At 39.0% G+C, this 12885-nt stretch overlaps 1 protein-coding gene across 1 annotated transcript in view; it reads right to left on the bottom strand.

The window, feature by feature from the left end:
* AXDND1 (axonemal dynein light chain domain containing 1) overlaps positions 1–12885 on the bottom strand; it is a 129140-nt gene that overhangs the window by 36464 nt on the left and 79791 nt on the right. Inside the window, exons 16-17 of the mRNA XM_036756330.1 lie at positions 6583–6793; positions 3951–4044 (exon numbers count right to left, since the gene is read on the bottom strand). Coding sequence (XP_036612225.1) covers positions 3951–4044; positions 6583–6793 — 305 coding nt within the window. The remainder of the gene's footprint in view (positions 1–3950; positions 4045–6582; positions 6794–12885) is intronic.

Genomic DNA, 12885 nt, shown 5'->3' with positions numbered 1-12885 from the left:
CCCTTTCAGTCAAGAATTCTCCCCCTAGCAATAGTTGTGAAAGGTATGTCCTCTTATTCCAATATTTTCATGATGTGACATGTCCTTTTACATCTGGAGCTCGTACTCATGTATGGATTGTTGTGATAAATGCAAAATAATAATAAATAGCTAGCATTCATATAGTGCATTAAGGTTTGCAAAGTTTTATAAATATTACCTCATTTTATCCTCACAACCACCCTGGCAGATAGGTGCTATTATTATCCTCATTTTACAGATGAGGAAACTGAGGCAGGCAGCATTTAAGTGACTTGCCCAGGTTCACACAGTAAGTGCCTCAGATTGTGTTTGCTCTTAGGCTTTCCCAACTCCAGGTACTGTGCTCTAGCCACTGTGCTACCTAAGTGCTAAATGTAAGATGTTGGATAAATCTAATCTCTGCTAAACCACTTCCTAATTTTTGCTACAGTTCTTGTCCAAAAGAGAGTCCTTCCTCCCCCTGCAGCTCCCCCCCATGCCCACTTATGTTATTGGGTTGGCAAACATTGGGCTACTGTTTTTTACTGCTTCTGGGTCTTTCTTATCTAGACTATTCTATTGACCTGTACATTTCTTCTTTTTTTAATCAGTACCAAATGCTTTTCATGACTATTGCTTTATAATGCAGCTTGAGGGCTCATATCCTTTCATTCATACTTCTCATTATTTCTCATGAGATTCTAGATCTTCTGTTCCTCCAAATGAATTTTGTTATTGTTTTAGAAAAAATATCCAAATGTCCATTTGTGATTTAATTGTCACAGCATTAAATCTGTAAATCAATTTTGGCAGTATTGCTATTTTTATTATATTGCATTGTCATCTCATAAACACTGACTAATTATTTATCATCTTTTTATTTATGTAGAGAGTATTTTGTAGTTGTGTTTGTATAAATATAGCGTATGTCTAGATTAACTTCTAGACAGTTTATATAGACTAACTCCCAGATACTTTATGTATTTTGTAGTTATTTTGAATTGAATGCTTCTTATTAGCATTTATTTCTAGTTAGTACTACATAGAACTCCTAATGACTTTGTGAATTTATTTTTTAGCCTTCTACTTTGCTGAAGCTATTTATAGTATCTCACTCAGTTACTTTGCTGATTCCCTGGGATTTTCTCAGTACAACATCATGATTCCTGCAAATACACATAATTTTGTCTCCTCTTTGCTAAATGTTTATATCTTTAATTTACTTCTCCTATCTTATTGCTATGGCCAGAATTTCTAGAATATCAAATAATGGGCTACAATTAGGTAGAGAAATTCTCCAAATTAAATCATCAACAAATACTCTCATAGTTGGAGACTTCAGTGCAAATGTGGGAAACTGTGAGAATGGCAAGAAAAATATGGAAAAGTAAGGCTGAGAAAAAGGTATGAGAGAGCCCAAAGACTTGTATATGACACAGAAGCCTCATGCCATTATATTATGAACACTACCCTTGAAAAAAGAATTGGCAGGTGCTGAACATAGAAAGCACCAAATAATATCACACAAAGAGGAAAGAAAGGGAGGAAAAGAAATTGATTCTACTTTGACAGAAACCAGACTTGTTATGATGTGGTAGTTATTCCTGAGTCAATCTGTCAGTGTATAGTCATACTACCAACGTGTCAGGGCAAAGATCAAAGTTAGTTTTTTTAAAAAGCAATAAGAAATAAAAATAATGAGAAAAGTTTAAGTACTTAAGTTTAAGTACTTAAGTACTTAAACAAGGAATCAGCAAGGGGACAGTGGAAATGGGCTTTAGAAATGGCCTTGATGCTGACTAAAAGAATTTCAGAGAGAGGTTTACCTGCTGTAAATGCATTGCCACAAGACCAAAAAAGCTCAGGAAGTGTCTAAATTAGCAAACATGTGACTTGGTTGTAAAGAGGAGAGAGGTGGCAGCTAAGGCAATGCTAGACAGAATGGAAATGCTTTTACAAAACCTTTTGTAAGGATAATGGTTAATCATGAACAGTATTGTCTCATAAAGCAGAGAAATGCAGTGGAAGGTAGAATAAGTTTTAGGAAAACCTGGCGAGAGATCTAACTATGAAAAGTCCTCCCAAGGGCATTTAAGAACAAAAATGTAAGGAGGGAAACGAATAAAAGAAAAAGCATTGAAGATCCTCAAAGCTTACTATAACATATGTGCTTACTGGGAAAACAGAAATATCAATAAAGAGAATAAAGATGAGGGTTAACACCTTGGGAGTGTTCTGGGTAAAATAAAACCCTACACTCTCTGAGAGTTGAGGTCCCTGAATCAGATAAACCTTTAGCTCCAGGAGAAAAATGGGATGATTGTAGAAAAGTATGAAGTCCAAGATGGAAAAGAGGCCCATAAGTGTGATGGGGGGATCCCACAGTTCCAGTGGGCCTAGGCTGGCCAAGTTGATAGCTTACAGGTGAGAGGGCAGCTTTGGTGAGCCCAATTCTGGGATGTGGAGGAGGAAGCAGGCATCGGAAAGATTGTAGCTTGTAAGTTATAGTGAAGTGGTATGGTTTTCTGTGTTCTTACTGTTTCTTACAGATGAAATCATGCATAATAAGCAAACAGGAAATTTGATTTATACTCAATATATCTATATCATATACCTCACATATACACGTTAGGTATATAGGTATATATGTTAGGTAGATAAGTATATATATATGCATCTAATATTTCAATTGTATTGGAACAAATTTATGTTTTCAAAACAAACATTAGAGCAGAACTGATTGTTTATACAGGTGAGAGTTTGCTGATTTTTACTGGATGAAGGCATAAATAGCATGCTTCTGAAATATGTGAATGACAGAAATATGAAAAGGATAATTAATACACAGGATGACAGTAATGGGCTTCCAAAAGATCTCAAGAGGTTAGATTTACCACTAACTTAACAAGATGAAATTTTATAGAGATAAATGTACTTGTGTTTTTAAAAAATCAGCTGCAAAATACCATATGGAAGGACTTGGATCTGGGGGATGTGGTTATAATGCAGTTCTCAGGAAAAAAAGACTTTGAGGGGGATGGATACCCAGTGGATGAGAAGTGCTACGTGAATTAGCATACAGAAAGATGAATGTGATAATCATGCTAGATACTACCTTGGCCAGACCACATCAACAGCACTGTGTCTAGGTATCCCATCGTATGAGGGATATTGACACCTCATGTAACCACTTTGACCAAATGCGGTCAATTCTGAATGTAGCCATGTCCACAATGCCAGAGGAAGAGTAATATTCATGATATTGGACCTTTGGCAGGTAAAGAGTAAAGCTAAAAATACTTGTTATAGGCTCCTGGACTCCCTTCTGGAAGAAGTAGCACTATTCTAATTTTTAAAAATCCAAAGATAATTAAGTTGAGGGACTCCTACATCACTTCCCTTTTCCTCTCGGTGTTGCATAGTGGCAAGAGCCCTGGACTGGGAGTCAGAAGACCCAAGTTCAAATCCCAGTTCTGCTGCCTACTAGCTATGCTATGTTATGCCTTCCTGAGATTGTTTCCTCATCTATAAAGCAGAGCAAAGGTGTGAATAGGTGAGTCCTCAAATCCCTTCCCCTGGGCAGTTAGGTGGCAAGCAGATAAGAGTGCCAGGGCCTGGAGTCAGGAAGACCCATCTTCCTGAATTCAAATCTGGCCTCAAACACTTCCTAGTTGTATGATGTTGGGCAAGTCATTTTAATCCTGTTTGCCTTAGTTTCCTCATCTGTAAAATGAGCTGGAGAAGGAAATGGCAAACCACTCTAGCATCTTTGCCAAGAAAATTCCAAATGGGTCACAAGGAGTCACACACAACGGAAATAAATGACTAAACAACAAAAAATCCCTTCCAGCTACAACATTGTGGGACGCCGTGATCTTTTGTGCAGGGCATGCTATGTTTCATGGCACACTAGGGTGGACTTTACAACTCTGTGGGAGATTGATACCTACTTGGTGATGAAGCTCACAGTTGTCCTTGTCAGTCCCATTAGATAGGGTCAAAATCCACTGTTGTATCAAATGAAACACATCAGTTTGGACTACCCTGATGGAAGAAATATCAAATAAACTTTAGAGAAGTGACTCAAATCTCAAAATATATATCTATATAACTACTAGCTAAAAGATGAACCGTTTATGTGGCCAGGTCTATATAATTCAAAGTAGAGTGGTGAGTTGACTATTTTCTTGTGACTTTAGGCCACATGTACCAAAATCCTGAGTTTGGAAACCTGGCTTGTAACCTGGTTTGGTTACTCACACTCTACCAAATCACTTTGACCTATATAGATCTATCTTTTTAATGTTGGTTGCCTGCTACGAGAAGTATCTTCCTTACACACAACTTTTAATCTAATGTATCACTTTCCAAATAAAAACTGAGGAGATGATACAGAAAATCCCCACAAAAGAAGGAGACTAAATAAAATGAAACCTCAAAGGCATTCTATTTTGTCTTACCTTTCCAGTCTTATTCCCATTCTAGCAAAACTATACTACTCCCCCATTTCCCACTGTAAAGGGGTTGATCAGATGAGTTCCCCCATCCACTTGATGAGCTCAGAGGTTGGTGAAGCTTTCTTTGGGACCTTTGACTGACCATTACTGTACCTATGGAGTATGTAGGTAACCACCTGCACCTTGTGAAGACAACAAAAGATAACTTCCACTTAAGTCTCAGTGACTGGGGCTGCCCCTAGATAAACTGCTTGACTCAGACTCTTGAGACTATGGGCTCTGTTGGGAAGAACCACCCATTGTGCTGGCATAGAAATGAAAGTGACAAAACATTTTTGGCATTTTTTCAGAAAGATCTTCCATGGAGCTAAGGGCACACCTAAGTGCTAGTTCCTGGGAGGGGGAGGTGTAGCAGGAGAGGCCATGCATGTATATACACAGTTCCATCCCATACCCCCAGGAGCTATTCATGGCTGCTTCAGGAGCAGATGTACATGGGAGCTGAATGTCTTCTCCCACAGCATTCTAAGCATAGGAAACTACCTGTGAATGCAGTTTACTAGATGGCAACGGCTGGAACAATGGTCAGGCTTCCTGGAAAAGTGCATGGAAACTGTATGTGTTCATCCGCCACCATGAGGCTTTACAGACAATGTTCCTGAACCCAAGCCCCTTGTGTATGTTGGGGGATGGAGGAAGTAGATTTTGATTTCCTAGGCAGTGGCATCCTTAAATCTAGTCTTTTGGTTAGAGGAGAGAGATTTATTGGAGATTGCCTCAAGAGTAACCCTAAGTTCAAGAGTTCAGAGATCTAGCCTTCTTAGAAATAGAAGTGGAAGTTCCTGAACAATGTGTTTCTGAGTCTAATAGAGAGGATGATCATCCAATAACAGGTTCAAATAATGATGGGGTAGAACAGAATATTTGTACTTTGCTCCCTATAAATGCCATTGGTTATTAGGACAATGGAGATCCTGTGGGAAGGGGGTGGTGCCTGCCTTCCAGTAGCACCAAAGTGTATTTCCATTCTGGGAGGAGACCAAATATTAAATCACAATGTGTCACTATGAATGTGTAAGGGACTGGGAAGCAGCACCCTATGGGAGAGAGAGAGACCCACCAAAACATAAGTTTTACCCCAATGGAAATCCTAAGATAAGTAACCTCCTGAGGGAGGTAGAAATAGGGTGCTATTGAGTCTGGAAGTTCCTATTGAGAAATGGAACCCCAATGAAGATAAGAATAATTGTTCTCAGTTGTTTATGGGCTATTGAGAATCTGTCTATGTGTTATCTGAACTTGTTTATGGCCTTCTTTGAATTCTTTATGTCTTCTTTTTGTGTCAGATAAAACAAAGGCATTTTTTTCCTTTGAGTATTTGTATAGGAGTTGGGCATCCTGTTACCCATATCTAAGAGATCTCTATTCAGAGACTGCCAAGAGTAAGTTCTAGATGGCAGTATAACCAGTGACAGAGAAAAACTGACTTTTTAAGGTCACTCCCAAGATTATATCCAGTTCACGTGAGCCCAAATTTTGGGGAATAGTGGGCAATGGATTAAATAGCCCTTTCCTTAAGCTTTGCCCTAAACCGGGAATGTCCTCCCCTTCTCCCATCTTTACTAATTGAAATTCTTCCTGTATCCCAGGGCCTGGCTCAACTCTTACCTGCTTTCCTCTTCTAGCAGGCTTTTCTTGATCTATTGCCAGCATTCAGGAATGACTCTTTTCCCTAAGAATTTGCATAATACTTGGTTTGTACCTCTTTAAACACCATGTTATTCTTTAAATACTTACCATATGTTATTTCATATTCATGTTGTCTCCTCACATTAGAATGTAAGATCCTTAAGTGCATGGACTGTTTTGCTTTTTCTTTATATCTCCAGGATTTAACATAGTCCCTGGACCATTATTATTTAATAAATTTTTGTTAGGTGATTGTTTTATATCTATGTCATGACCCCTCAATAAACTATAAGCTCCATGAAGGCAGAGACAATATCTTGTTCAATTGTTGAACCTCCTCAAAACCTAGCTCAGTATTTGCACACAGTAGGCTCTTAATATTGGTTGAAATTGTTTCAGTTGAAGGCAGAATTAAGGTAAAAAATTTTTCACTTACGGTACATAATTATTCTTTATCTGTTCGTCAGTCAATGGGACAACACCAATAACGTCTAACATCCTTTCCAGTAAGTTGAGCAATTCGGGAATTTTTCCACTAAGTGTCTTCCAGTCCGCCTGATTCATTGAAGAAATTGGATGGTCACTTTCCATCTTGTATATCCACATTTCAAAAGCAGAATTTAAGCCTAGAAAATACTTGTTATAACCTAAGAATAAAGATGGAAAAAAAGCATTAAGTGGGATTATTGGAATTTTTCTCCACAATAAAAAAAATGGGTTTTTATAAAATATGTTGATGATTCAATGTTAAAAAACCCTTTTTGCACTGCCTAACCATTTGGTAATTTCTCTATACATCAGTTTTTAGTCTGATTTCTTTGAATTCTTAGTCAGGAACTACATACAATGAGTCATTGCCAATTATATTACTTCATACTCAAATAGTCAAAATGATCTTTGATCTGTTAAAACCCCTCCAATGGGCAGAACCCACAAAATAGCAGAGCGAAGCAGGGCTCCAGCCCAGGATAGCCTGGATGGTTGCTGGGTGAGGTCTATCATGCATGGAGCTGGGAGAGGAGCAGAGCAGAGCCCAGCATGGGCCGCGCAGACCAACCAGACCAGGAGCCGGACAGAGCGGGCCCTACCACCCTGAATCAGTGAGCTGCAGCAGTTACCAGACTTCTCAACCCACAAACACCAAAGACAACAGAGAAGGTTAGTGGGAAAAGCTGCTGGGGAAAGGGTGATAGAGTTCGCGGTTCAGTCACCGGCCCCGGGGGCAGTGGAGGTGAGGCAGCTACAGAACTACCGCTGAAGTTGCTTCTGGCCCCAGGCCCACCTGGTGGGAGGAATTAAGTGGAAGATCAGAGCAGGAGTGCAGAGCCTGCTGAAGATCTGAGTCCAGTCCAGGTTGGGGGTTCTTGGGGAAGGAGGAGTGCTGGTGTGGCAGAGCTGGCTGTAATAGCTCTGAAAACAACAGCGCATCCCCTCAAGCTTGGAACAAAGAACTCTTTACTCTACAAGCAGTCATACCCCAATGAAAAACTCAAGGGTCAAGTAGTTGGTTGGGAACATGGCCAGGCAGCAAAAACAGACTCACATTCAGACTCAGACTTTGGAATCTTTCTTTGGTGACAAAGAAGACCAAAACATACAGCCAGAAGAAGTCAACAAAGTCAAAGAGCTTACATCAAAAGCCTCCAAGAAAAACATGAACTGGTCTCAGGCCATGGAAGAGCTCAAAAAGGATTTGGAAAAGAAAGTTACAGAAGTAGAGGAAAAACTGGGAAGAGAAATGAGAGTGGTGGGGGAAAACCATGAAAAACAAGTCAATGACTGGCTAAAGGAGACCCAAAAAAATACTGAAGAAAACAACACCTTAAAAAATAGACTAACTCAAATGGCCAAAGAGCTCCAAAAAGTCAATGAGGAGAAGAATGCCTTCAAAGGCAGAATTAGCCAAATGGAAAAGGAGGTCCAAAAGACCACAGAAGAAAATACTACCTTAAAAATTAGATTGGAGCAAGTGGAAGATAGGGTTATACATAATGATACACATGTGGCCTGTGTTGAATTGCTTGACTTCTTAGGGAGGGTGGGTGGGAAGGGAAGAGGGGAGAGAATTTGGAACTCAAAGTTTTAAAAACAGATGTTCAAAAACAAACAAAAAAGTTTTTGCATGCAACTAGAAAATAAGATACACAGGCAATGGGGTGTAGAAATTTATCTTGCCCTACAAGAAAGAAATGGAAAAGAGGATGGGAGGGGAGTGGGGTGACAGAAGGGAGGGCCGACTGGGGAACAGGGCAACCAGAATATACACCATCTTGGAGTGGGGGGGGAGGGTAGAAATGGGGAGAAAATTTGTAATTCAAACTCTTGTGAAAATCAATGCTGAAAACTAAATATATTAAATAAAAAAAAGAAAAAGGACAAGAAGAAGAAATTGCAAGGGACTTACTAAAGTTGAACTGTTTTGTTTACATTCCTACATGGAAACATGATGTGTATGATTTATGAGACCTCAGTATCAGAGTAGCTGAAGGGAATATGCATATATATATGTGTGTGTGTATGTGTGTGTGTGTGTGTGTGTATGTATATATATGTGTGTGTGTATGTATGCATGTATATATGTATGTGGATATATATGTATATATATATATATATAGAGAGAGAGAGAGAGAGGGCACAGGGTGAGTTGAAGATGAAGGGATGATATCTAAAAGAAATCAAATTAAGGGATAAGAGAGGATATATTGAGAGAGGGAGAAAGGGAGAGATAGAATGGGGTAAATTATCTTGCATAAAAGTGGCAAGAAAAGGCAGTTCTATAGGAAGAGAAGAGAAGGCAGGTGAGGAGGAATGAGTGAATCTTGCTGTCATCAGATTTGACCTGAGGAGGGAATACCATACACACTCAATTGGGTATCTTACCCCACAGGAAAGAAGGAGGAAGAAGATAAAAAAGGGGGGATGATAGAAGGGAGGGCAGATGGGGGAGGAGGTAATCAAAAACAAACACTTTCGAAAAGGGACAGGGTCAAGGGAAAAAATTGGATAAAGGGGGATAGGTTAGGAAGGAGCAAAATATAGTTAGTCTTTCACAACATGAGTATGTGGAAGGGTTTTACATAAAGATACACATGTGGCCTGTGTTGAATTGCTTGACTTCTTAGGGAGGGTGGGTGGGAAGGGAAGAGGGGAGAGAATTTGGAACTCAAAGTTTTAAAAACAGATGTTCAAAAATAAGCAAAAAAAAGTTTTTGCATGCAACTAGAAAATAAGATACACAGGCAATGGCGCATAGAAATTTATCTTGCCCTATGAGAAAGGAAGGTTATAGAGGATGGGAGGGGAGTGGGGTGACAGAAGGGAGGGCTGACTGGGGAACGGGGCAACCAGAATATATGCCATCTTGGAGTGGGGGGAGGGTAGAAATGAGGAGAGAATTTGTAATTCAAACTCTTGTGAAAATCAATGCTGAAAACTAAATATATTAAATAAATTAAATAAAAAAAAGAAAACCCCTCCAATGATGCAAATTGCAATTTCTCCATGACTTCCCATTCTGTGCAACTCTGGGCCATATCTTTCCATAAATTCACCCCAGAAGGTTCACCCACTGTGCTATAGTCCTTCTTCACTCTCTCCTGACATCATAAGAATACTAGTGGAACATATGGACTATCCACCAGTTATTTCTCACTTTGACCCCATGATAGTCCATCTTCTCCAATCATACATTTTCAGGATGACATCCTTTACTTTTGTTAATTTGTCATGTATTTCAGCCTACTTACACCTATCACGTCCTTCTCTATCATCCTTTGACTGATACTCATTTTTAATTCTTTGGAGACTCAAGAGTTCCATGACTCACCCATAAGTAACACTGGTAGAATGTTGGTATTTTTCAAATGGACTTTTTTTCAGGGAAAAGTTTGAGGTCATTAAAGAAGTCTGCAATCTGCCAAAGGGCAATATAGCCTACTCTATCTACGGTTTAATTCTGGATCCAACAGTGCCTGTTTAAGACATGTACGTATGTATACATATGTGTGTATATATATGTATATACATACACATATATAATGAGCTCTATAAGTTGATCTTCTAACTGCCTTGTTACAATCTGGATAACAGGTGGCATTCTCCATTCACTTGGGTTTTTTCTGTGTAAATGGTTAGGTCAGACTCTGTTGAGTGGTTTCAGATTTATTCCAGGAGACATCACAGTGTTCTAGGGCTTGATAATAACCAGCATGAGGTCATGTGCAAACAGGAGTATCTGGAGAACCTCACTCTCGAGACAGAATCTCTCTTCAATTTAGACTCTGCACTGGAAGTCATCTTTATAATAGTGGCAAACATCATTGGTGAGCATATGTCACCCTGCTTTGTGGATCACTTGATGTTAACAATCAGAAGGTCATTAGAGAATCATCTCTGTTACACCTTTCAAGGAATCTTGAATAACTTTGGTGGATGTTATGTATGGCAGGCACCTTGTTGGAAGATAGCTTCTCAAGTAGCATTTTGTTCTACCAAATCAAGTGCTTTTTTGTATAGTCAATAAACAATAAGCAGAATTGGATCTTGTATTTTCTAATTCTTTTAGGCAATAGTATGACAATAAGATGGATCATTGTTCATGAAAGCCTGCCTGTTACTTACTAATACTCTCATTAAAGAGGCGTGATCTTCATAAAAATTGTATATTGATACAAAAGTAAAGCAAATGCATGGGTGATTGTTGACACCCTCTTATTGAATTTTCAGTATTGATAAGGTCTAATATTTTTTTTTCCATGCCTCTGGTATCTTTCCCTTCTTCCTATATCTAGTGAATCTAATCTTCAGCACTCTCAAACACTTCTGGCACAAACCTCCTCTATGTAAACTTGGTATAATTTAGCTGCATTTTCTTTTTGTTTTTCTTTAGTGCCAATTCTTTGTCCTCTATAAATATATCTGGGACTATGAAACGAGGCTTTAATGATCCTTGATGGTGAGAAGAGCATGTTCTAAAAAACCTTTGCAGATCTTTTCGATTTTCTTCTGTTTGTTATCCTTACATTTTCATCTGTAATATCCACTCCCACCCAGGCAAAGTGGGAGAAGTATCTGTCCCTTATCCAGGTACAGAGCATCTTACTCAGCATTCTCTTAGCCAATCAAGAGTCATGCCTCTCCTTCATGAAGCACAGGGCTGTCCCTGTGCCTACCTCACCCAGGTAGAAGTTGGTGTAATACATCCTTAAGTTCCCAAGGGGTGACTTTGCTTAATTGAATCTCTAAACTTTCTCTAAACTGGCTTTACCCTGCACTACTTCTCTCTTTTATGAGGACATACTACTAATTTTGATCTTTGCACTAACAAATCAGTGGACTAGTTATGCAAGCTGATTTAGGAATCACATCAGTAAAACAAGCCATTTCCTGTTTGTCAAAATACAGAATCAATATCATTTTGTAATGTTATCTCAATGTAATGTTATCAGTTTATCTTGCCTACAGTTACAAAAATTCAACCTGACATCAGTATTCTGTAGCAGCAATATCCTAAATATACAGAAGATGGCAATGTTTCCTTGTGAAAAAAGAGAAGGTAACCCTCTACTTGAGATGTGGCATTCCTCATTTTCCAGAGTTTAAGGCTGATTTAAGTGAAAGACTGGTTGGAAGGTGACAAGGAGGTTACAAGCCCTGTGAACTTGGGCAATGGAATTCTTTCGATTAAACTCTCCAGGCCTCAATTTCTTGCTCTCTGCATCTCAGATCTCATCCTGCTCTAAATCTATATTGCTAGGATTCCAACCATATTCAGAACATAATCTGGACTCATCCTAAGTCTCTATATCTAAAACCACTGTGCTATGCTGCCTCTTCAAAGAACTCCAATAAAGACAATTTTACTGAAGACAAGCAAATAACTCTAGTAGAAGCCCACTTCAAACTTTAATTCAATTGTTCATTTTATCGAGGGCAAGTGACAGGACATGAGATCATGAAATTCAAGAAACCAGATTCCAGGGTCTGCAAAAGTCAGCAGAGATTCTGCCAAATACAGATTCTGACAGGAATCTCTCAAAAAGGATATTAAAAAGGGTCAATGTTTAAAGGATTTACTTTGATTTTTCTGAAAAGTTCCAATGCCCAGGACACCTCTTAGCCCCACTGGAAAACTCAGGTCTGTCTGTCTGTCTGTCTCTCTCATTCTCTCTCTCCTATTGTTCAGTTGTTTCAGTTGAGTCTGACTCTCCATGAGCCCATTTGGGGTTTTCTTGGCAAAGAGACTGGAGTAGTTTGCCATTTCCTTCTTCACCTCATTTTACAGATGAGGGAACTCACACAAAGAGGGTTAAGTGACTTGCCCAAGGTCATGCAACTAGTGTCTGAGGCCAAATTTGAACTCAGGAAGATAAGTCTTCCTGACTCTGGGCCCAACACTCTATCTACTGCACCACCTAACTGCCCCATTTACAGACATAGAAGACTCTCATAGAAAGGATAAAATCAGATTGCTGAATAAAAGCATGACGTTGAGGAAGAATTAAACATTACATACTATATGACATTTAGTTATTTTATTAGATATTCTTTAAAGCACCCCTCTGGGACAGACCAGAATAATGAGCTCTTATTTTACAAATAAGGAGAACAGTCATAGAGGGATTAATTCATCACGGCAGATTTGGAATTCAAATTTTACGTCCCTCATCCACTATTACGATTTTGGCCAAGAACTCTAAACAAAAGACTAGTTTCTTGCAGTGGATTTTGAGAGTCGTGG

This window comes from Trichosurus vulpecula, chromosome 4, assembly GCF_011100635.1.
Source record: "Trichosurus vulpecula isolate mTriVul1 chromosome 4, mTriVul1.pri, whole genome shotgun sequence".
NCBI lineage: Eukaryota > Metazoa > Chordata > Mammalia > Diprotodontia > Phalangeridae > Trichosurus > Trichosurus vulpecula.
This window is presented reverse-complemented; position numbering and strand designations above follow the sequence as displayed.